Source organism: Taudactylus pleione, unplaced genomic scaffold (assembly GCF_031769625.1).
Source record: "Taudactylus pleione unplaced genomic scaffold, aTauple2 ptg000202l, whole genome shotgun sequence".
Taxonomy (NCBI): domain Eukaryota; kingdom Metazoa; phylum Chordata; class Amphibia; order Anura; family Myobatrachidae; genus Taudactylus; species Taudactylus pleione.
This window is the reverse complement of record NW_028284604.1, coordinates 15748897-15775648: the sequence shown is the minus strand read 5'-3', so window position 1 is coordinate 15775648 and position 26752 is coordinate 15748897. Positions and strand designations below refer to the sequence as shown.

Below are 26752 nucleotides of genomic sequence, written 5' to 3'. Positions count from 1 at the left end.
GACAAGTTGGCAATGGATTTCAGCTGCTGATGTGCCCTTTAGACACAGAAATCTGATCACACCACGCACCTCAATGTTTTATGTTTTCGCCAGCCCCGCTATCTTACAACTGATGTTGGGACAGTATGACTGATATGAGGTGCAGTCTAATGGCTGTGAGGGGAAGAAATGGTCTACCTGCTCTGGCCAGGCAGGAAATTAGAATGAAATAGAGAACTTTACACACGAGAGGTGTTGTAACCTTACTTATGAGTTGAACTACCTTTGTACTATGGGCCTGATTTAGGAGTTGGGAACAGAGTAAGAAATAGTAAGTAACTGCAACATGGTTTGTCCAGGTACACAAAGTATTGGGTGTCAATACACTTTTTTTTTTTTTTTGCATGCAGGGTAAATACTCGCTGCTTTGCATGTAGCCCACAACTGCTGCACAGCTTTATTTTGACACTGCAATTTAGATTTCAGTTTGAACAAACCCTTCCAAATCTAAATTCTCTATGAACATTTTAAATCTGCAGTGTAGTATGGTTTTAAACAAGATGCAGTTACTTGCTGTTTCTTACTCTATTCCTTCCGGAAGACACAAGCACAGGATTACCGCCGCATGAGAGACAGTATAGACGGACTGAATTACTGACGCACAAGGGATTGCCGATACTGGAAGTCGGGAAGACGTACTTCTGGTTCGGCGAGAATTTTTAAAGAAATAATTGAAAAATATTGCAATATATTATTTGAAGTCTGTACTTCAACACTAAAGTAAGGACATACCACTCTGTAGTATAGAGAGAGTATGAATATAATTAGAGGACTTTTTGGATGATGTGAGTAGTTAATAACTGATGACCTATGATACGGAAGTTAATACAAGAGAGGTTATAGAAGATGATCCATTTTAGTGAGTGTCACATTGCCTTGAGGAAGGGAGCAGTGGTCTCCTGAAACGAGTTGGTAAACTGTGACAGGGTCATCCAGAGACCTCCACCTTTAAAACTACGAGCCCTAAATTTTGGGACTTCCGGTAATTCCCCATTTATTATTGAAATGAGGAGCAGCAACCCTCATATGTGAATTTTTTTTTATAAAAGAATTTTTGTCTGTGCTGGATGTATATATTTCTGTGTACACGTTGTAACACAGAAAACATATTAACCTGTGAATATTTTTGGAAAATAATTGTGAATAAATTTGGAGCATTGATTTTATTACACTATGTTTGGACGATTTTTATATTTTTCATATTAATGAAAATTCCATCGGTGAGATTTGACAACTACACACAGGACCCCGACAGGAAATTGTTTGGGAAGTACCGTAATTATTGTTGGTTTTTTTTGCATAACACCGTGCGCACTTGACCAGTCACTATCTGTTATTCCAAAATATATGTTTTAGTACTGAAGGGTGGTAATGTTTGTGACAAGTTTTTTGCAGCAAAAGGTAGAGCTAGGCACCCATAAATACTGTTCATTTCATTGATTCATTGCAGAGAGAACCCAATGAATATTTTAAATGGTACTTGTGTACTTTACGTACACAAGTACCGAAAGTTGTCCCCACCTAAAGTAGAAAGTTGTCCCCTCGCGGGCTCGCTGCGCTCACCACGATTCGGGCTCAGTGGCTCGCTACGCTCACCACAAGGATGTATTCCCCCTCTGTGCCCACTTGGATGGTAGGGAATGACGCTGGACACTGGCTGATGACGTCTGGGTCCTCTCCATGAAGGAAATTTAGACATTGCCATGATTAATAATAATATTAATAATAATAATGAGTGTAGGACACTTGGGTTCTCTCTGCAATGAGTCCGTAAAGTACACAAGTACCAATAATAATAATAATAGGAAAAAGTTTCCTACATGTGAGGACAAGATTCAGTCAAGTATGTTTTCTGAAACCTTCGTATCCTACACATTACGAAAACACGAGCGATTATCTATTCAGGGATTACATTTTTTTAAAGCCGCAAACAAAAAGTATGGTGGTCGCTCACATCAGCTTAATGACTTAGCACAGGTACTTGTAAAGGGCGGGGTTTACACTGAACATTTTATATTTGTTTGTCTATTATTTATGTAATTTTAACTCTCTCATTATATATTAACACTTATTGATTTATCTTTACACATCTATACTTTACATTTTACTATCACCTTTTTTCCCTTTTTCGTGTGATGCCCTGGGGATGGTCCTTGGCTAGACTCTTTTGGGGTTCCCTGCGCCTCGGACGTGAACCCCATAATGTTAGGGACGCCAGTATAGCAGAGCCTTGATGCCAGCCTGGTGCTTATTCATATATTTGCAAATATATGTAACTAATACCACTGAATTTCTATTATTATGTAGGATTCAAGTATTTTTGTTGATTTTGCTGTAGTGTGCTGGAGGGAAAATCCTTAATTTTTTTTAAAGCCATTTGGAACTTAGAAATCTGTAATCAATTTGGAATTTTATTTTATTTTATATATATTATATATACATATATATATACACATATATATATATATATATATATATATATATATATATATATATATATATATTTTATTTTTTTTATCAATTTGTCACTACTGCGAAATAATAAAAAAAGTTAGGGCTACTTTAATAGACAAATGTTTACACATTTACAAATTAAGAGTAAAAAAAATTGAAAGGTTGTGGTTTATTTTATTCTCAATAGCTGTTCTGTCATGTTTTTATCTAATTGTAAACACATTGAGCCAAATTTGGTGCCTAACCCTAACCTCCCCCCCTGGGGGCCCTCAGCTTACCTTTGTTCGGTATGCCGGGCATCGGGCTCTTAGTGTAGGGATAATGATAGGCATCGAGATTTCGATGCCTATTATTAGACCCCTGCCAGGATTAGACAGTCGGGAAGCCGGCAGTCAGCATTTCGACCGTCTGCTTCCTGACTGCTGTGCAAATAAGAAGCATTGGGGATGCAATGTGAATAGGATGCACAAGCAGCTGTGCTAGTAATGATTTTACATTTCTCATACTCCTCAAGCAAAGGTCACATTTTTGAAAGGACATACTGTACATATAATTTTTTTTCTCCTTTTCATTTTGTATCCACTCGCTAATGAAAAAGGAAAAAAATATTCCCATAAAACAACCATGAAATGTATTCCTCCAGAGCACCGAAAAAAAAAAAAAAAAGGATTATAAAAAGTGTTCTTGTAATTTATTTATATAGCGCAGACATATTCCACAGCGATTTACAGAGTTTAGTGGTAATCAAACCCACAACCTCAGTGCTGTGAGGCAGTAATGCTTACCATTACACAGTCTGTGCTGCCCCTCAGAGTCTTAAGGAGTTAATGAACTTATTTCTATAAGTAATAGCAGTTATTAGATAAAAGTCAGCACGGTACAGGACTTTACAAACAGGGTTCTGTTTTGAATGCTGCTTGTAATGATTGTGGCACAAAGCGCAAAACAAACCTGTTTCTGGCCCTATTGCTGCACATGATGGCTGCTGGCAGCAGTTGTTGGGATATGGGGGTCAGTGCAAGCACAAGATGGTCTAATCTCCTTTATGGCACTCAAAAACATCCACTTGCAGTATGGCACCAACAAATTTGAGGTTTCTAAACTTCATTGTAGGTTAAAGGGCAAATTATGTGTTCTTTATTGTGTGTATAATTTATAGTTTACTCTATTATACGCAACATGGCCCACTAACAGTACACTTCGCGAAAAAAATAACATGAAAATGCACGTAAATAAATCAGTGATAAGAAAAAAAATGTTACTCACCCTGCCCTGCTGCATGGAACAGTCCACACAGCCCACCAACACATTGCCATGTTTTACTCCAGGAATCACTTGTAGTCTCTCGAAATCACTTCCCAAAATCACCACATCACACCCAGATGCATAAGCCTACAGAGCAGAGAAGATGATCATACATCCAAATCATTGTAGCTTTACTTTGGATTTTTTGCAACTGTAAAATACATCTTAATACAACATTTATAAACTAAAAAAAATAGTTATATAGCTATAAGAGTTATAAAACATATGAATCAACAGGAGAAAATAATGCAATACGCATTCAAACCATACAGGTTTTAGAACACCATAAGATAAGTTTCCAAGTTAAAACCTTGTCATAAATAGGATTTACGTGTTTTTTTTCCTAGGTCCAAAAAAATAAAATAAAATAATGATCAGTTACTAAGCATAGCTCAGTGGTTAGCCAGAAAACACCATGACCCAAAATTATGTTAATGGTAAAAAATACACACACTAACTATAATAATAATAAAATATATATATATATATATATATATATATATATATATACACACATATACATACATACACACACAGAGTCAGGTGCATAAATATTGGGACTTTGACAGAATTTTCATATTTTGTCCTCTATTCACCACCACAATGGCTTTGAAATGAAACAAGATGTGCTTTAACTGCAGACTTTCAGATTTAATTTGAGGGTAATTACATCCAAATCAGGTGAACGGTGTAGGAATTACAACGGTTTCTATATGTGCCTCCCACTTTTTAAGGGGCCAAAAGTAATGGGACTATCAACTCAAAAGCTATTTCATGGACAGGTGTGGGCTATTCCCTCGTTATTTCATTATCAATTAAGCAGGTAAAAGTTCTGGAGTTGATTCTAGGTGTGACATTTGCATTTGGAATCAGTTGCTGTCGACTCTCAATATGAGATCCAAAGAGCTGTCACTATCAGTGAAGCAAGCCATCATTAGGCTGAAAAATCAAAACAAACCCATCAGAGAGATAGCAAAAACATTAGGTGTGGCCAAATCAACTGTTTGGAACATACTTAAAAAGAAAGAATGCATCGGCAACACCAAAAGACCTGGAAGACCATGGAAAACAACTGTGGTGGATGACAGAAGAATTATTTCCCTGGTGAAGAAAAACCCCTTCACAACAGTTGGCCAAATCAAGAACACTCTCCAGGAGATAGGTGTATGTGTGTCAAAGTCAACAATCAAGAGAAGACTTCACAAGAGTGAATATAGAGGGTTCACCACAAGATGTAAACCATTGGTGAGCCACAAAAACAGGAAGACCAGATTAGAGTTTGCCAAATAACATCTAAAATAGCCATTACAGTTCTGGAACAACATCCTATGGACAGATGAGACAAAGATCAACTTGTACCAGAGTGATGGGAAGAGAAGAGTATGGAGAAGGAAAGGAACTGCTCATGATCCAAAACATACCACCTCATCAATGAAGCATGGTGGTGGTAGTGTCATGGTGTGGGCATGTATGGCTGACAATGGAACTGGTTCCATGATGTGACTGCTGACAAAAGCAGCAGAATGAATTCTGAAGTGTTTCGGGCAATATTATATGCTCATATTCAGTCAAATGCTTCAGAACTCATTGGACGGCGCTTCACAGTGCAGATGGACAATGAACCGAAGCATACTGCAAAAGCAACCAAAGAGTTTTTAAGATTAAAAAGTGGTATGTTATGCAATGGCCAAGTTAATCCCCTGACCTGAATCCGATTGAGCATGCATTTCACTTGATGAAGACAAAACTGAAGGGAAAATGCCCCAAGAACAAGCAGGAACTGAAGACAGGCTTGGCAGAGCATCACCAGGGATGAAACCCAGCGTCTGGTGATGTCTATGCGTTCCAGACTTCAGGCTGTAATTGCCTGCAAAGGATTTGCAACAAAGTATTAAAAAGTGAAAGTTAGATTTAGGATTGTTTAGTTTGTCCCATTACTTTTGGCCCCTTAAAAAGTGGGAGGCACATGTAGAAACCGTTGTAATTCCTACACCGTTCACATGATTTGGATGTAATTACCCTCAAATTAAATCTGAAAGTCTGCAGTTAAAGCACATCTTGTTTATTTCATTTCAAAGCCATTGTGGTGGTGAATAGAGGCCAAAATATGAAAATTCTGTCAATATCCCAATATTTATGCACCTGACTCTGTGTGTGTGTGTGTGTGTGTGTGTGTGTGTGTGTGTGTGTGTGTGTGTGTGTGTGTGTGTGTGTGTGTGTGTGTGTGTGTGTGTGTGTGTGTGTGTGTGTGTGTGTGTGTGTGTGTGTGTGTGTGTGCACAAATTTAATGTTGCACAACCAAATAATGAGTACAGCTCCATGTTTAGTTGCACAGCCACTGTGGCTGAAGACCAATATGCTCTGACAGTATGAAGGGTGTGAACAGGAGGAACAATGAGTAGCTGAGACACTGCGCCTTCTCACTGGTCCTACTGTTACAATTCTGTTCTGCTGACATTTTAAAGTAGTGGTAAAGAAAATACTTGTGCATCTTTAAACTGCGATAGTTAGAGGTGAGGAAAATATTTCCTTTTTCCTATTCACAGCACAAACTCTTAGCAAATGAATGTAAAGAAAATGCCAAATAACATTTGTAAATATATAGACTGTATTTGGGAATATAACTATAATACAGCTGGATGCCATTCATGTTGGATCCAAAATACTGCAAATTGAAAAATCCAAAATACCACCAGAAGTAATGTAAAAGGCTAGCATTGCATATAACATTAAATCCTCTATTCATTATGATCAACATATCCAAAAATGCCACAGACATCACACACCTTTATAAAGCCAATGTACTGTATATTGGAAGCGTTGCATGGTTTGACTACACTAGTAAATTACTAAACATTGACAATTAGAGCTACTAACAGAAATTGGAAAATGGTAACCAAATACTTATTGTGAAAAAACAGAAACCTATTGTAATCACACGCACTACAGCGGAGATACGCTGTCACCACCTCTTGTACAGGAAAGTGGTATTATGGTGCATACACTGGGTCAGATTTGATGAACAATGGAACGATTTTTACAACGATTTGAATGAGTTCATCAACAAGGAACGATTTTAGACAGTATTAAAATGAATGAAATCATCAAAATCTGACTGCAAACACAGTTGAGATCAGAGATCGTTATCTGACATGCGGGAACGCAGATCGTTGGTTGATGCATACCCTACATGTCAAAGATATGAACGATTTTTACAATTGTTATAATTCATATCTGATAAGAAATCTGACCGTGTGTATGCACCATTAGAGCAACACTGGGATACTGAAGACTTGGGGATGTGGGAGGTCAGATGAATGGCACACCTCTGCAGGTAATTGGAGCACCATGTTCTCTTACACTGAACTTCACCCAATATCAAAAGCTTTAAGTTTTGAATGGATTTCTTTAAGTAAACCTGTCAATGAAACACATGCTTTGTACAAACTACAGATTGGTGGATTCACATATGGGTGCAAGGCTGGTGATGTCACAGCAAAAGCAGGTTGTGTTTAAGGTTTTGTTTTGCATATTTAATATAAAGGGCCGAATTCAATTAGCCACAAAAAGTGCCGTTTTGAGAAAAGTTTTCGCCGATTTGCATTTTGCCCATTTTCAAACTGCATAGGCAAAAACAGGTGAAAAACTTTCTCCAGCAAAAGGCAGGAGAAAAGAAGAGCAAAATCCATATTTTGTGTTTTGACAACCTCCTCCCCTCCCTAATGACTAATTAGTAAAAAAAAATATTAGAGATAGAGATATATATCTATATATCTCTTCATTCACCCCAAAAGAGACATGTAATATTTGGGGCAAAAATTAAAAAAGTGTTGGAAAATGGGTAAAAAGTGGGGAGCCTGGTATTTTGGGGGGCTATATGGCTGAGACAGTTGTTTTTAGATTACAGAAGGCTGCAGCAGATGTATTTGAGATTTTTTTAAATCTACATTTTAGAGACATCAAAATATACTACCGTAGCACCCATTTTCATGTACGCCAAATATAACTACGGTATTTATTTTTCAGAAAAAACATTGCGGTCTATAATTTTTCCACACATATGCATACAAAAGCCCATTGCAACAAAATAAGTTCACTAAATACTTTTATTAGGGCTACTGCTACTATTCTAAATTGGACCCCAGGGTAACTGAAGCATTCTATGGTTTACAGACTGAGTTCCCCCCAAAAAGATGTATTTTTTGCTAGATTCGCTTCGTAAAACATTTGCCTATCCGCGTTTTTGCCTGTTTTACAATTGAATAGGGCGAAAAGCGGGGACTCCATGGAGAAAACATTGCGTCGAATGAGGCGAATTCAGTTTGCTTTTCACCAAATGGCACTTTTTTTCGCGGCTAATTGAATTCGACCCCAAGTGTCAATTTGTACATTACTTTATCAAAATTGGGCTAAACTCCCGGAAGCTGCATTCTACAGATAAGAGATATGCGTTATTGGATACAGCAAGATTAACACGAACTGATAAGAACTTTAGACAACTGAAGAAAATCATGATGACTAGTTGTGATTATGAAAAAACACATGATTATGAAAAACACAACTAACAGAAAAAAAATAATAATTATAAGAAACATAAGTAGACAAGGTAACTTGTTTGATAGGGGTTGCATTATTGCTACTCACAGCAATGCTCAACTAGTTAATTCAGGACTAAGGCACAGTACACACTAGAACTATATCAGCACGATTTGTCAAATTGAAACAACAAAGTGTGTCTATCGTGTAGTGTGTATGCACAACTGCGCGCTCCCGAGCGTCTTATAAGACATCTTAACAGTCCAACAGACGATATCGTGAGCGATGTTGTGCACATTGGGGGTCATTCAGACCCACTCGCGAGCGGCAGTACGCTCGCAAGTGGGTCGATGTTCCCCACTGCGCACGACGGAGGGAGCCCCGTCGTGCGCATGCGCAAGACCCGGGGAGCGACGGGCTTTCCATCGCTCCAGGTCTCGCACCAAAGGGGGCGTGCTGTCGATGTTGATTGACAGCACGCCCCCTTTGGTGGGCGTGCCGGGGGCGTGGCGGCCAGACGGAGGCGTTCCCATGGGAACGCCTACCGTCTGAAGCCGGCCCCACTGACTAGTGATGTCAGTGGGAGTGATTTTGGCTCTGATAGAGCCAAAATCACTCCAGGGCTTGTGGCAGGGAGACCCTACCACAGGGTCTCCGTCGCAAGTCCGATGGTCGCGATGGTCAAGACCATCGCGACCATCTTTTTGGCCGCTCGCATATGCTGTGGGTGGTCACTCACAGCTATACGAGCGGCCAGGAGGCCGCTCCATTTTCATGGAGGAGGGCCCTGATTCAGAGCGAGCGCTCTGGTCAGAGCCCCCTGTAGTTTAACTTTGCCCTTATGCATTGCCCCCTGGCTGAAGAAGTGCCCCTATGTAATGCCCCCAGACTGGCCCCTTATGCAGTGCCCCCAGGCTGGCACCTTATGCAGCACCCCCAGGCTGGCCCCTTATGCAGCGCCCCCAGGTTTAATAGTGTCCCTTATGCAGTGCCCCCAGGCTTAATAGTGTCCCCAGACTGGTCCTGGCCCTGCCCAAGCCCAGCACTTACCTTTACTTGCTGGCCGCTCCTGCTCCCGCTGCCACGCACTGATTGGATCTAACTAGATCCAGCAGGCGCATGGGGCAGGCTCATAATGTCACCCACGCAGTGCATCACTGGGAACGCTGGCCTCTGAAGCAATCGGAGGCTTCTTTAGCCTCCGGTCACTTCATAGACCAGCTTTCCACAGCGGGGGTCGGCGGAGAAAAGTGCCGAGTGGCAGGCTGTTTCTTCTACGGGCGCATCGCCCGGCAAACAGCCTGGGGAGAACACTGGTTTTGATATAACAGCATGCTAAAAACTGTGGCAGGGCATCCTGGGATCTGTAGTTCCACAGCAGCTGGAGGGCCAAAGGTTGAAGACCCATGGCTTAAAGGATTGCACACCGTGTATGCTCAATATTGTTTGCTCTGGGCTCAAGGGAAATTGGGTCAACCATCGTGCCAATTGCCCGTTGTTCTGATGTGTACTCTGCCTAATACAGTTGACAGATAAGTTTTTACCTTTCTGTCAGAGCAGAGGTTCTCAAACTCGGTCCTCAGGACCCCACACAGTTCACATTTTCCAGGTTACTTAGCAGGTGCACAGGTGTATTTATTACTCACCGACACATTTTAAAAGTTCCACTGGTGTAGATAATTATTTCACTTGTGATTCTGTGAGTAGACCTGGAAAACATACACTGTTTGGGGTCCTGAGGACAGAGTCTGAGAACCTGTGTGTTAGATGATGGCAATGTCACTGCACATTCGCAATTACAATTTTTACACTATTTCGACTATACAGTACACGATTGTGAGAAAGCAGAATAAAAGGTTCCTCTCAAAGTTGCACGGCCACCTATAAAATTAACATTTTACTAATATTTAAAGTTGGATGGCTGGATGAAGGTTGGTCTAGCATATGACCAGCATAACTGTACTTCATACGCCTAATTAACTTTTTTCATCAGACCAGCTAACTCCTCTCCAACATCATAGAAGTAGGCCTCTTGGTGCCTCTAAAAAAGTATGTGAACAACCCCCCCCCCTTCTTCCCCTCTCAATAGCACCTGGGTTCTTCCCCGTACCCAAACCTACCAACCGTCTTGATTTGAGCGAGAGCGTCCTGCTGTCACTACCACGTGCATCATCCGGAGTGCTGGCCAAGCCCTCAGCATGATGAGAAGCTGGGGCGTGGCAGGTGGACCTGCCCCCAAATTTTTATACAATTGATGCGTGGCCTAGCGGTCTGGAGACTACACCTCCCTTCAGGAGTCATGAGAGCAGATCTTAATATGTTGGGAGTTATGATGTAGTCCCAGGACTTTAAACCAGCAATGGCGCTTACAGCCCAGTGTGATTACCACCAAATAAGGGGTAAAACAGACGTTGGGTCCCTCATGATTTCTGGGTAATCAGCACAGGGCTGTCAGCTTGGTACATGGTTTCCCCATTAGCTGGAAAGCATATGGGAGTAAGCAGCAAATTATCATTTGTTCCCACACACCAGCAGATTATAATCTTTTATTGTTCAGCCAACGATTATTTACTCCAAAAATTAAGTTTTCCTTACATTAGCTAGAAGTGGTATCTTCCATGTCTAACTGTTCAGGTGCAAGAGCCCCATTCTTGTACTGTGAATAACCTAAAAAGCAATTTGCAGCCAATTCATGCATCTGTGTACAGATGTGTTCACAAGTACCTATCCTCAAATCGTGCCAAATAGCGGTATTTAGAGCGCCAAGGACTTTGCTGTGCTACAACACTAATCTTAAAAACCTAGTACACTATCAGCGAACTAAAACACAAAATTGTGGAAAAAATAGCAACACTGGAGGAAAAAGTACACCTATCTAGAGTAAAAAGGCAAAAGATAGGTCTGATATGAGTGACCAGCACAATCTATCGCTATGCTTAATCTGCAACTTTATAACAATTACTTTTGCGACAAAAACCTAATCCTAAGTACCTAGTACATTATATACATACTAACATACAAAACTAAGGAAAAAAAGTAGTTAACCTACCTTTTCAACACTTAAAGTGAAACTGAGGAAGGGTTAGAGGGAAGGAGCTTTTTTAGCGCTAATAATTAGCTCAGTAAATGCTAACGCCTCTATACCTCACTAACCCTATATGTAAGGAAAGGGATTGGTATGAAATACCGGCGGCTGTTCAAATCCCGACAGGAGAAGCCCGACAGGAGGCAATCAGGACACTGGCTGGTAAGTACCCCAACCTCCCCTCTCACCCCCCCCCCAACCCTCCCTTAGGGGTGCCTAACCCTTAAACTCCCAGGGTGGTGCTTAACCCCAAGTCCACCCCCGGGGGTGGCTAAACCTAACCCCCCCTTCCCACACCCTAAACCTAACCTACCCCAGGGGTGCCTAACCCTCCCCGCTAGAAGTGTCTAACCCTAATCTCCCCCCTCCAAAAAAAACCTAACCCCGCTACAATCCATAGTTTTAACCCCCCCCCCCCCGGCAAACGCCAAGATTGCCTCAGACTTATCTCATTAGGTGAGCCGGGCGGCGGGTGCAGACAGCCGCGGGGAAGGGGGGGTGGTATGGGGAGGGTTAGGTTAGGGGCTCCCAGGGAAGGCTTAGGGTTAGGCACCCCCTCGGGAGGCTTAGGCTAGGGGAAAGGAGGGGTTAGGCACCCCCAGGGGGGAGGTTAGGGTTAGGCACCCCCCTGGGAGACTGAGGTTTAGGCTGCGGGGACAGGAGGGGTAGGTTTAGGCACTTAGGGGTGGAGGTTAGGGTTAGGTGAGGGGGGTAAAGTTAGTTATACTTACCTAAATGTCGGGATCTTCACTCCTGCCGGTCTGCTGGCGTCTGGATTTGAACACTCCCTCCCCCCCCTTCATTTACCAGGTAACGTGCAACTACGTACATTTGTCATGACTTGCGGCTCTTACAACTGTAATTTTCCATATTTTTTGCATCTGTTATCTGTTTCCTTCAATCATCCTATTGGCTATGTAACAGATAGGCAAGTGGAAGGCATCCACCATTTCCGCTCTGCTGAATGAAATAGGAGTACATTTTCCATCCCATTTCCAGCCCCATTAGCCCTTCTATATACTAATAAAGTCAGCCAGCAGTTCATCAACCCATTTCATTTTTCTGTTATGTATTCTTCTCATTTTACAGATCTTTACAGATCCTCTGGAAGATGCACAGCTATTGTTCTGTCAATATCTTAAAATGGTGTGTGACTGAATTCATGAATTGCTTCTGTTATTTAGTTTGGAAACTTATGGATGCTACAAAGATTCAGTGGTGTAGCTATAATGGGTGCAGTCCTCGCCCCTCCCCCAGAAGAGTGGCTGGCTCTAACTTATCCAGCCCACTTCTTAGTGAAGTGGCAGGATGGGGAGAGAATATCGGGAATCGCCAATCTGTAGAGAGGGTGTGTGGCTCTAATAATGTCTGGCCCCGCCCCTTGAAGTGATATGCTGCATATCTTCTCCAGGGACTCTGAAAGTAGGCAAGATTATACTTCTCTCAGGAGTCCCTGCGGCAGCACAGTAGAAATCACCGGGAAAATGGCTTGGCATGTATAGTAGACAGTCACAGCGCTAATGCCTACTAGCCTGTGCTGCCCGCGAGAGGGCAAGGAGTCCGCATGGAGACTGCACTCGGGCCCCCTCCCCTTTTAAGCCACCATGCAAAGATTATATATGTTCTTAAATATCTTCAGTGTAATAAGTAACCATGCTGAAAATTACTTCATATTATACTTAACAGGATTGTTACGTCCCAGGCAGAATTTATTCCTTTACTTTTTGGCACAATGTGATTTTATATTTTCATAACTAAGAATTATAAACTGATGCGGACAAAACTTACAGATTTAAAAAAGCGATGTATAATATTATCATAGAATGTAGCTAAAATAGGATACAGACCAACAGGTGTCTATATCATAACCCTGTCAGGATGCCGGCATTGAGATTCTGACCGCCGGCATCCCGTACTCAACCCCTCAGGGCGCTTATATTTATTTTTAAAGGGGTGGGAACAAAGAAGACCCACACAAGACAGTGCAAAAGTATTGCAAAATAAAAATTGATTCAAAAGGTGTTAAAACTATATAAAACCTATGATAAGCTAACTAAAGTAGCAGTATACGGCCAATGTGGTAGCATTCTTTTCTTTCTACATCCCGACAGGCTGCCAGCTACATGTGCAACACTCCAAACAAACACAACATTTTGCTACCACTCCTCTGCTGGAATGTTGACTAAACATTTCTTGTGTGTGTGCGCCTTCAACAAAGGAGACCGAACCAGTTGAGAGCACACCAATAAGGATTTAACTGGAATATCTGCTTTTCCAATGCAAAAGCTGAATAACTGGACAGAGAAGAGAAATACTATATGGCCACCTTTTTTTTCCCACTCAACTGGGCCTTACTGTAACTATAGCTTTATGAGATCACAGTCACAGACACCACATTCAGCTACACTTTTTTTCAAGTTTTAAATTCGGACATAAATTACCACCAGAATAAACTGCTACATTACAGAGCCCAGTATAAACAAACTGTACTAAAACAGCACAGAAAATACAATTTTAGAAGAGTCTATTGTGCTACCTGGTTTCAATAAGAGCCACAATAACCAAAACATTGCACCTCCACAATTTTTAACAGTCTTCAATACATTCTAACATTTACTACAGTATTATTATTATTTTTTTTTATTAACAATTTTATTTACAGCCAATAGCAAGTTTCTTCATTTAGCAACCATTAACAGGTAACTTTATAACTAAAAGCTATTCATGTACCTTGAAAAAACAAATGTAAGTAACAGGTGACAATTCATAATAATTTTTTATCATTATTTATAGGGCACCACGTGGTCTGCAGTGTCGTACAGAGGATAAATGACAAGACCATACAATACAGCATACAATTAACAAATAACACAACAACTCTCAACATAGCTACTGATGCCAGTGGGGCAAGGGGAATATTCCTAACAAGCTAAAACCTGTACCCATTGGCGAGGGTGTAATTAATAGGCTTAGAGCCACTGCAAGAGGATGCAAAGGAAAGACAAAGACGAAGTGGAGACCAGGGCAGAGTCTCCAAGGAGGAGGTAAACTAGTGTAGTTGGTAAGCAAGAGTAGTAAATAATGAGACAGGAGACCCATCCACTGGGCTTATAGGGGAGAATTCAATTGTGTTTTCACAGCCACAGCTCACGTCTAAAATTACGGAAGCAATTCAATTGTTTGTGCTGCTGGGCGCGGATGTTGCGCCCAAAAGCATCGGAAGACTGTGAAAACTACTGTGCAAGCTGTCCAAAATTGGTTGGATTTCTGTTTGCCACCTCAGGAGGGTGCGAGCAGAAGTAATATGTGCCTATGGCAATTGCACCCAGCACACAAACAACTTAATAGCTCCCATCACTTTAGTCGGAAGCTGAGGCCACGATAAAACAATTGAATTACCCCCATAGAACATGATGACGACACATGCCAACAGATAACATAGGGACCGATGTAAACAGAATTACCCAGGAATCCCTTCTTATTTAATGGTCTTTGACTCTAATCCATCATTGGATAAAATACTGAAAGCCATCAAGTAAACTTTACAGAAGTTTAGAAGCACATTTAAGCAGGTTAAAATGAGAAAATAAATTTTTATTACACTAATCTCATGTTTTATTGTACTGATATACCAATTGAAGAATATATCTTCCTATCTTAACAACTGATGGTTGGGGGTGGGACGGACAGTATTATCGTTTATCACTTGCTGTGACATACTGTTAGACTACTACTCATCCCAAAATGTAGGTTAACAATCAATCTGCAGGTAGGTGGAAAAAAAAGACCTCTATTTCATATTTGTGCAAAACACAGGTGGTAACAGGTATTTTCTGACAAGAGTCCTGTCAGTATATACTGTACACAAAACAAGCATCATGCAGGATCTGGACTTCCTGTTCTAGTACACAAGACCTTAGTGAGTCAGTGTTAGCACCACGTAGAAGCAGCACAATACTCAGCACAGGAGAAACTGTGCTCTACCTTCTCAATGTTATTTTAAGTTCTCCAAAATATGCAATGCTTGTTATACCTATAAACAAATGCATAAATACATCCATTGTGAGGAGCTAATAGGTTTTGTCCACCTTCATATGACTAATTTATTGGCATGTGCGGAACTTCCTACAGCTTTCTAGAACGCAATTCTTTTTCAATTGCCTTCCTCTGTGCTCTTCAGCCATGCATTTATAGAATCTGTCAGATATGCTTATTTCATTGCCCTGGGACCAAGCACGCTTCTATTCTACTCTCTGCATGAAGTACAAATGTAGAAGACAAAAGAGAGCCATTTGTGCCATATGAAAGGGTAACAAAAAAAAAACAAACAAGTGATAATCTATGCCGGAAAGGCTCAAAAGGAAAAAAGCAGTTATATGTTGTACAGAGGGTACACACAAGCAAATGTGTTTTACTTACATTTTATCCCTAAACAGAGAGTGTAATCACAAGTTACCTAAAACTGGACACAAATAGAAATATTTGGAAACCAATTCAGTTTAAATTAGTATCCATGTCAAAATTAATGGGAAAAAATGGGATTTTGGTACCTACCGGTAAATCCTTTTCTCTGATTCCACAGGGGACACTGGATGTGCTTACGCTGGGGGTATAGAGGCGTGGATAGCTGGAGCTGGCACTTTAAAATTTAGAAGTGTGAAGCTCCTCCCCCTCTATGCCCCACCAGCCCTCAGTTTAGAAAATGAAGACCGAGAGGAGGTGGAGAACAAGCGGAGTGAAAAGGAGAGAAGAACACACAATAACTGAATCATACAACATACAGAACAAAACCGAACAGGCAGGCATAGAGCGCAGAGATGGGCGTCCAGTGTCCCCTGTGGAATCATTGAAAAGGATTTACCGGTAGGTACCAAAATCCCATTTTCTCTTTCATCCACTAGGGGTCACTGGAGGTGCTTACGCTGAGGACGTCCCAAAGTTATCCCCACAGGCGGGAGTGCTCTGTGACGCCTGCAGAACGGGACGCCGAAGAGGCAAACGTATCAAATTTGTAAAACTTGACAAACGTGTGAACTGAAGACCAAGTGGCCGCACAACACAATTGTGACGTAGATGCTCCTCTACAGGCCGCCCATGACGCACCCACAGAACGTGTGGAATGAGCCGAAATTGACGAAGGAGGCAGACGGTTAGCACTAACATAAGCTTGATGAATAGTCAGCCGGATCCAACGTGCTAAAGTCTGCTTAGACGCTGGCCAACCCCTCCGAACCGCATCATAGAGGACAAAAAGCGACTCCGACTTACGAAGGGAAGCAGTCCTGTCAACATAGATGCGGAGAGCCCTAACCACATCCAAGGTAGAAGAACCAGAGTCCTCCACCAACGATGGTACCACAATAGGCTGATTGATATGGAAAGCCGACACGACCTTAGGAAGGAAGGCAGCTATCGTCCGGATTTCCTCTCTATCCGCATGAAACACTAGGTAAGGAGGTTTATAGGAAAAAGCCCCCAATTCCAAAACCCTACGAGCTGAAGCGAGAGCCAGGAGGATTACAGTCTTCCAAGATAGGTACTTAAGATCAACCTCCTCCAAAGGTTCAAACATGGGCGACTGAAGGAACAGAAGAACTAGATTAAGATCCCATTGATCAATTGGATGTACAAAAGGAGGTTGCGCGCACAAGACCCCTTGAAGAAACGTCTGCACCTCAGGAATGAGGGCCAATTTCCTTTGAAAGAAAATGGAAAGGGCAGCAACCTGCACCTTTAAAGGTTCCCAGACGAAGGCCAGAATCCAGACCCGTCTGAACGAAAAGCAGAAACCGGGATAAGCGAAAGGTCCTAGACGGAAGATCCTGACTAGAACACCATGAGATATAAGCACGCCAGGTGCGATGATAATGCGCAGCCGAAACTAGCTTCCTGGCGCGTAGCATGGTGGGAATAACCGCGTCTGGGATACCTCTACGTATCCGTTAGGATATCGGTTTCAAGAGCCACCCCGTTAAACGTAGCTGCGCTAAGTTGGGGTGTATGAAAGGGCCCTGCAGTAGAAGATCCGGGCACAGAGGAAGGGGCCACGGATCGTCTGATAATAGGGACCGAAGGGCCGAGAACCAACTTCTCCAAGGCCAGTTCAGGGCCACGAGAATTACAGATGCTGACTCCTGTCTTATTCTTTTTAGAAGACGAGGAAGAAGTGCAATCGGAGGGAAAAGGTAAACGAAGTCGTAGGTCCACGGACTTGTCAGAGCGTCTACTGCTTCCGCCTGCGGATCTCGAGTTCTTGACACGTATACTGGAAGCTGACGATGCAACCGTGACGCCATGAGATCCACCCGAGGACATCCCCATCGACGTATCAGCGCGTTGAACACGTCTGGATGAAGCTTCCATTCCCCGGGATGGACATCCTGTCGATTTAGGTAATCTGCTTCCCAGTTGTTCACACCCGGAATGAATACCGCTGACAGGATTATTGACTGATTCTCGGCTCACCGGAGGATCAGAGTTACCTCTTGCATAGCCATGCGACTCAGAGTCCCTCCTTGGTGGTTGGTGTAAGCGATAGCCGTCGCGTTGTCGGACTGAACTCTTACCGGACGAGCCTTTAGCAACTCTGTTGCCTCTATCAGAGCATTGTAAATCGCTCTGAGTTCCAACACATTTATGGGCCACTTCTGTTCTAGAGGGGACCATCGACCATGAAAGTAATAATCGAGGACTACTGCGCCCCATCCTCGAAGGCGTGGTTATGATGATCCAGTCCCACATTCCGAACCGTTTTCCCGCTAACAGATTGCTGGATTGTGTCCACCAAAGAAGGGCTACTCTGGTAACCGGGTTCAGACAGATCTGTCGATGTAGGAACAGATGAGACCCTGACCCCTGTGCTAACAGGTCCAGCTGGAACACCCTGGAGTGGAACCGGACGAACTGTAGTGCCTCGAAAGCAGCTACCATTTTCCCCAAGAGACGCAAACAAAGAAGCATTGACACAGTCTTTGTTTTGAGGACCAGCTGAACTAACACTCGGATATCCTTGGCCTTGTCTGGTGGAAGAAAAATCCTCTGAGATTTCGTATCCAATATCATGCCCAGAAATAAAAGTTTCTGGGACGGAATGAGATTTGACTTCTTGAAGTTGATTATCCAACCATGTTGGATTAGAATGTGATATGTCAGTAAGGTATGATCTGATAGAAGAGGCACCGATGGAGCCTTGAGTAACAGATCGTCCAAATAAGGTATTATGTTCACTCCTGATGAACAAAGGAGAGCGATCATGACTGACATGAGTTTGGTGAAGATGCGGGGAGCCGAGGATAACCCGAACGGCAATGCCCAAAATTGATAATGATCCTTCAAAATGGCGAAACGCAGAAAAGCCTGATGTGGTTCCCAAATGGGAACATGGAGATATGAGTCCCTGATATCCAGGGATAATAGGAACTCCCCTGGTTCCAAGCTCGCTATTACTGACTTTAGAGACTCCATCTTGAAACGATACATCTTCAGATATCGATTCAAAGACTTCAGGTTTAAGATGGGCCTGACAGAGCCATCCGGCTTGGGTACTACAAACAGGTTTGAGTAAAACCCCATACCTCGTTGAAGTTCCGGAACTGGAACTATCACAGAAGATACTACTAGAGACTGGATAGCCTCCTGTAGAACCTTGGCTCTTTCTGCCTGTATTGGCAGACTTGTAGTGAAGAACCGAGGTGGAGGGGAGGTCTCGAAATCTATTCGGTACCCCAGGGTAATTAGTCTTCGGATCCATGGTTCTGTAGAAGTCTGGTTCCAAACTTGTTGAAATCTTTGCAGACGGCCTCCCACTGCAGATGGTCCCAGGTGGGACGGAAGACCGTCATGCCACTTGTTTCTCAGCTGGTTTAGGCTCTGGTCTACGAGTAACCGTGTGTGGACGACCTCTACCTCTGCCACCTCTTGGTTGTGTGGGCGCACCTCTGGTCCTACCACGAAAGGAATGTGGCGCCCAAAAGGAATTAAACGAAGGTCCCGTGTAAATTCTTCTGGGAGCCGATGCAGCTGATGGGAGGAAGGAAGACTTACCCCCTGTGGCTTGGGATATCCATTTGTCTAATTCCGGCCCAAACAGCATGTCGCCAGTGAATGGTAGACTTTCCACTGCACGCTTGGATTCTGCGTCCGCTTGCCAAGCGCGTAGCCAGAGGGCTCTGCGGGGCGAAATCGCCGAAGCAGATATGCGAGCACTAATCTGACTGATATCCTTTGAAGCTTCTTCCATGTAAACTGCAGATTCACGGATGTGTTCTGCTAGTAGACGTAACTCTGCTCTGGAATTACCTGAGTCAAATCCTGTAATCAATTGATTGGCCCAGGAAACCACAGCCTTGTTAACCCAAGCGGTAACAAGTGTGGGCCTGAGTTGAGCACCCGCTGCTGTATAAATAGATCTTAGCGTTGTCTCCAACTTACGATCCGACGGATCTTTTAGAACTGTAGCTCCTGGTACTGGGAGTGCTGTTTTCTTTGAGAGACGGGAGACAGACGCATCTACTGGAGGAGGGGTTTCCCACTTTTCCATCATGGATGAAGGAAAAGGGTAACTAGATGAAAACCGGCGCGGAATCTGGAAACTCTTATCCGGCTGTTTCCAAGCTACCGAGAGCTGTAGCTGAAGTTGGTGCGAGAACGGGAAAAATGGAGAGCTCTTCGGTTGTTCGTTAAATAATTCAAACTCCTGTAATGGAGGAAAATTGAGGGTCTTTCTGGCCGCCAAAATTAAAGATTCCACCCCGGGAGAGGTGGACTCTAACTCCTGAGGATCGTCCTGTAATGCAACCTCCAATTCCCCTTCTTCGGTATCCTCCATAGTAAGGAATTCTTCCTCCGACTACTCTGACTGGATAACAGTCGTCAGAGTATGCTTAGGTCTCTGGTAGGAAGTGGAGGGTGCGGATGCCGCAGTGCCCATAACCTGTACCAAGGTGTCTAGAGACTTGGTTAGTCCCGCCACCCAGGGAGGTTGAGACTTACGTGCCTCAGCTAACTCAGACGTTAAGTCTGACATAACTCCTACCATGTCAGCGGCCCATGGCGGAGCAACTGAGTCAGAAATAGCCATCGGTGGATCAATTGTTATACAAGCATCACATAACGTGGACCCAGTGGCACACGGCTTAGATAGTTTGTGGTTACATTTAGAACAGACAAACATCTTTTGAGCCGCTTTTGTTTTGTTCGACATGGATAAACAACAGTCACCCAGACACAATAGACACAGCAGTGATTTGAAATAAAACAGAAGGCTGAGGGGATAAGCATAAACATTGAGCAGCGCTTATAGCGCTCTCTGAATTCAGCGCTGGCGGCGGGGCAGGAGTTGGGGGAAGTGCAAGTGATCTGTACTCACTGCGCTCCCCTGGACGGCTCTTCTGAACAGCACTTCTCCTCCCTGCTTCCTGGAGGCAGTCTGTGCTGTGTGTGTGTGCAGCAGTAAGGAGCTGTCAGGTGCTTTTGGTGAAGCACTGCACACTCCTTCCTGTAACCCAGGAGGTTAACAGGGTGCCAGTAACCCGGACCCCACCTTTATATAGAGGTGGCGAAGGGTACTTGAAAAATAATGTAAAAGATGTTTTCAAATAATAAACAAAAAAAAAATAATAGTGTAAAATAAAAGAAATAAATAATTATGTGACCTGCTGGAGCACAGCAGATTGTGACCAGCTCCGACGGCACATTTTCTAAACTGAGGGCTGGAGGGGCATAGAGGGGGAGGAGCTTCACACTTCTAAATTTTAAAGTGCCAGCTTCAGCTATCCACGCCTCTATACCCCCAGCGTAAGCACCTCCAGTGTCCCTTAGTGGATGAAAGAGAAAAGTGACTTATTGTAAACATTTTCCATACTGGCAGTTAGAAGCTCCTAAGTATTTTTTATACTGAACCAGTAATGTTTTAAGTTATCAAATGTTGTGCACAGGAGAAAATCCCAATAGAAAGATTTTTAAACATTATTTTAAGGGATTGGGTACTGTATCCCGACAGTCAGAATCCCGTCAGAATGCCGTCAGCGGAATCACGGGCATGAAAATGCAGACGATTTTCGTTATGTGTTCTAAGGCTAACCCTAACCCATCCCAACAGCAGGCTAACCCTAAACACCCCCCCCACACACCCCGCAATCCTAACCCTAACCTTCTCCTTCCTCTGCCTAATCCTCACACTTGAACTTGGCTTTTGAAGTTGATGGCATTTTGACCAGTCTGGAACCCGCAGCCAGTATAATGCGGATTTGGATTCCGATTGTCGGGATGCAGACTACTTTCCTTTTTAAGGGTAGACATTGTGCGGAAAGTTAAGTATTGAAATAATTAGGTTAGTTAGATGTTTTGTCATGAAATCTAATGAATTCACATATACGGTATACTTAAATTTCAATTAAAGGTTCCCAATATGTCATTTTGGGCAATGGGAAAGGGGTCAGTTCTCATTCCAGGCAAGTGTTGATATGTACACTTTTGGAGTTCTAGAGGAATGGGGTAGTCTTTTAAAAATCTCAGAAGTCAAACTTTGTAGTTACCCCCCCCCCCCCGAGGGGCTGGATATGCAATACCGGAGCACAGAATGACGACTGTCGCAAAGCTGACGGTTGAAATGCCAATGCCTGCAGGTAATTAAAATAACACTTACCTTACTCCACCTTTGCTGCAGCCTAACCCTCCCCTACAGCCTAACCATAACCTTCCCTCACCTACAGCCCAACCCTAACCCTCTCGCCTAGTGCCTAACCCTAAAACTTACCTTCGGGACTGCGGCCACCGGGATTGTCGAGCTGGGCTTCTGACCCTTGACCGGGTTCCGGCATCAGTATTGCAACTGCTCCGGAATCAGAACTACATCCCCCCAAGAGGTCACTCTTTCACAATTTTAGTAGACTGTGCACACTAGTGTCATGGATAACATTTATGGTCTCAATCTATTAAACGTAATGGGCCTCTGCACACATTTCTGGCAATTACGGTACAGAAAGCAAGGCTAAATTTTGATTGGACATCACGGCAAGTTAGAGATGTTTATGATCTTGGAGAACATTAAGCCAAGCTGTATTCCTCTTCGGCCACTTGCATAGAAGGGATAAATCTCACCTGGACAACAGCAATCTCAGTTGACCATACTGGTTATTCTAGTTAGTATTCAGGGCTGAGATAAACCTGCAGTTCTGCTGCTGTGTATAACCTTTGCTTTGCTTAGGACACTTGAATGAAACATCTCTTCAAAAGGTTTGTTTTTGATGCGACATGCCATTAATCAGATGTTTAAAGATGTGGAGTAACAATGCCTACAATCAAGGAAAGACCTGTTTTTTGCTGAATTTAAAGATCAAACAAGTTTCCCTTGGGAGATTGTGGAATTGGGTTAGATGGGGGCTTGAGGACCCATCTTCGGTTCTGTGTTCCGTTTTCCAGTGTTTAAGACCATATGATCGACTGTCATTTGCTCTCATACATTACCAGGTTTTCATTCCAACCAGCCAGATTGGACAGATATCTCAACAGATAATTGTATAGTGTATGCCCAGCATTAGCAAGAGAGGAGTCACCATAAAACAGCTTTTTGTATAAGTCTATCGCTCTATGATTTACTTTTTATTTATTTTTATCGCAAACTTGATTCCTCTATTTTAATAATTATAGATTTAAAACCGGTTCAAAAAATAATTGCAATAAAAAAAAAATTATAAAAAAATTTAATGCAACCCCAGTGGATAACCAGCCTCAGATATTCAGTTACACTAAAGATCCCATTCCACTTGACGATTAAGTTGAGCGATTGAACGATAGCGATATCGTTCATTAATAGTTTGCAAATCGTTCACTAAAATGTCTTAATCGAACAGCGAAGCGTGCCCCCGCTGGTCGTTTAGACATCATCATCGTGCAAACATGCTGGACAACCTGACGATAACGTCAGGTTGAACATGTTTGCAGATGATTGATGAGCCTGCATTGAACGAGCAGTCGTTCAGTGCAGGCTCATCACAGACTGACAAACGACTGCACAATTACAATGTCGTAATCGTGCAGTCGTTTTCATGTCTGCTAGTGGATGGGCACCTTTATATGCACAGATTATAGCACAGGTTCTCAAACTCGGTCCTCAGGACCCGAAACAGTATGTTTTACAGGTCTCCTCACAGAATCACAAGTGAAATAATTAGCTCCACCTGTGGATCTTTTAAAATGTGTCAGTGTGTAATGAATATACCTGTACACCTGCCAGGAGACCTGGAAAATGTGAACTGTGTGGGGTCCTGAGGACTGAGTTTTGAGAACCACTGGATTATTGTATGTTTTATCCAGACGCATTGAAAAACATTGCTAACACACTAGAACCACTGCTTGGCATGTTGACAGTGGTCATTATACTTCACCCTGGCACAGAAGTAAGAAGCAAAACACTGGGACAAGCATAATTTTTTAGATTATATTTCGCCCGAACAGACATTATCTAAATCCCCTATTGTGTACGCCATGCGCGCTTCCGTTTGGTTGTCGCATGTCAGGTTGGCTCTACATGCTGCTTGTGCAGACATATCGGGCGGTGGGGCATCAGAGCGTTTAATGTGTACTGGGTACACCCAACGTTTAGTGTGTATGCAGATTTATACCAACCTCTATATATTTCTAATTATAGATTTTTGCAACAAATTTATCACTAAATTATGAAGTCTGTCCTTTCATACAAGTATACATAATTTATTAACAGTTATTTATATAGCATCAGCATATTCTGTTCCACTTTACCATTGGGTACAAAACAGTAATAAAAGGAGACTGGGTAAAAACAGACACACAGAAGTAAAAGGGCAATGCTCGCAAGTTTACAATCTATAAATACATATATATGTATACTGTATACACATGATGGAGAAGCTTGCTATTTTCTAAAGCTTTCTGCCAAGGTACATTACAAACATTGCATGCCTTTGACATAGAAAGAAAAAAAAAAACTCCTGGAATTTAGTAGCAAAAGGGTGGAAATAACAATATATGGGTTAAATTCCAACCTGGATCCTATCTGTGTTGAGCTTGTATGTTCTCACTGTGTTTGTGTGGTTTTCATCTAGGTGTTCTGGTTTCCTCCCATAATACAAAGATATACTGGTAAATTAACTGGTTTCTGACAGTTAGGGTGAGATGTACTAAGTGATAAAGAGGAGAGTGATAATGTACTAACCAATCAGCTCCTGTCATTTTTCAAACAGACTTTGCAGTATGGAGCCGATTGCTTGGTACTTTATGGCTTAGTACATCTCCCTGTTAATCCCAGTGTGTTTATGTCTGTGTGGTAGGGAACATTGACTGCAAGCTCCATTGAGTCAGGTTCAAAACAGTGAGCAGTTATATACCCCAACAAACATTCAACTAGTGCAAAGGGGTAATAGAGTACCCATGAGAACCAATGAGTTCCCATAGCAATGGGAAGATTGTATGCACCATTAAACAGGTCATTTTTGTATAGTTATCCACTGTAGTTTTAAAACAAAGGGCAAAATGTAATAGGGTTAGAGTTTAGAAAATGTGAGTTTTCTCACACTTTTTAAACTCTGCCAATGTAGTAGAGTCCTCGTATATGTTTGTTTTTTTTTTTTTAAATAAAACTCGACCGTGAGAGTTTACTGCTAAACTCTCACATTTTCTAAACTCTCTCCCTATTACATTTGGCCCACACGGTCTATATTGGGAAATGCCATATGATACAAATCAGTCTGCCGTATATCTAGCCATCACTGCTGGGAATGATTTACTAAAGATACACCCACACAATAGATTTCCCTTTACCCACTTATACCTTTATGTTACTTATTGTTACAGGTTGACTCTCCCATATCCAGAATGCTTGGGACAAGGGGTATTTTGGATAACGGAATATTCCGTATTTTAGAATATTTTCATAACATAATGAAATATCTTGGGAATGGGACCCCTATATACACACAGAATGCATTTATGTGTTATATACACACAGCCTGCAGGTCATTTTATACAATATTTTCAATCATTCTGTGGCTCAAACAAAGTTTGTGTAAAGAAATGAAATTCATTTATGTTTCATATACACCTTATACACACAGCCTGCAGGTCATTTTATACAATATTTTTAATAATTTGTGCCTTAGACAAAGTTTGTGTACATTGAACCATCAAAAATCAAAGGTTTCATTATCTCAGTCATGGCAAAATTATTCCGTATTTCGGAATATTTGGATATGGGAGACTCAACCTGTACTAGCAAGGGCCTTTGATATTTGTTGAGTTATTCTGGTTATTAAACCATAATTTAATGTTGCTGGCACGTATTGCGTGAAAGAACGGTTCTATATATTGATTATACTTGGAATGGCAGATTCTTTATATATAGCTTGAGGAAAAATTGATCAGGCTCGGAATATCTTTTACAAAGGTTGATGACAATATTCTATATACCGAAGTTCTGAGCGATATTGTACAAACAACTGATAAACATCAACGTTAGTTTGAATTATTAGGCTTAAAAAATTTGGACTGACAAATATTGATTTATATGTCATTCAGTCTGATTATTATAAAGAACACAAAATATCCACAGGGTTCACATAGAAAACACATCAATTATAGGTAGGCTATAAGCTGTTCTGTATTGCAATATTCTATAAATGGTCATTAGATCCGTCTTTAGTAGCAACTCAGGAATCAACAAGTGAATTAAAAAACTAATGCAGAAATTAGCAAGATTGGAGAGTCATTTGGGGATCAGAATATTTATGCTGCCCATCCACTAGAAGACAAGCAAAAGACTGCACAGTGTTCTCCCCAGCCGGGTGGCATCAAGAAGTAGCCGGGTGGGGGCCTTCGTAATAATAACAACATGTTTTAAACCTTGACCTTATAATGTTTTGAAGTAACAATTTATATATTAATTCTCCTTCTTATTAGAGGCCCAGTCGTCTGATTATGAAAAACTGCAAATTCTGTAAGATCTGGTCCTTTTTACACAGCTCCCAGATACTGTCCCCACTTACAGGCTTCCAAAGTGCTGGGTGGTAGGCTGTTTCTTGCCGGGTGGTACACCCGCAAAAAACAGCCTGGGGAGAACACTGCTGCACGATTACGACATTGTAATCGTGCAGTCATTTGTCAGTCTGGATGTGCATACACTGAACAAGCAGTCGTTCAGTGTAGGAACATCCATCATCTGCTAACATGCTCAACCTGATGCCATCGTCAGGTTGCCCAGCATGTTTGCCCAATGACAGATGTTTAAATGGCTAGCGGGAGTGCACATCGCTGGTCGATTAAGACATTTTAGTGAACGATTTGCAAACGATTAATGAACGA

At 42.2% G+C, this 26752-nt stretch overlaps 1 protein-coding gene across 1 annotated transcript in view; it reads right to left on the bottom strand.

The window, feature by feature from the left end:
- The window catches only part of DMXL1 (Dmx like 1), a gene marked incomplete at its 3' end in the record, with an annotated part of 125600 nt that overhangs the window by 81161 nt on the left and 17687 nt on the right, over nucleotides 1-26752 (bottom strand). Inside the window, exon 2 of the mRNA XM_088477714.1 lies at nucleotides 3760-3885. Coding sequence (XP_088333840.1) covers nucleotides 3760-3885 — 126 coding nt within the window. The remainder of the gene's footprint in view (nucleotides 1-3759; nucleotides 3886-26752) is intronic.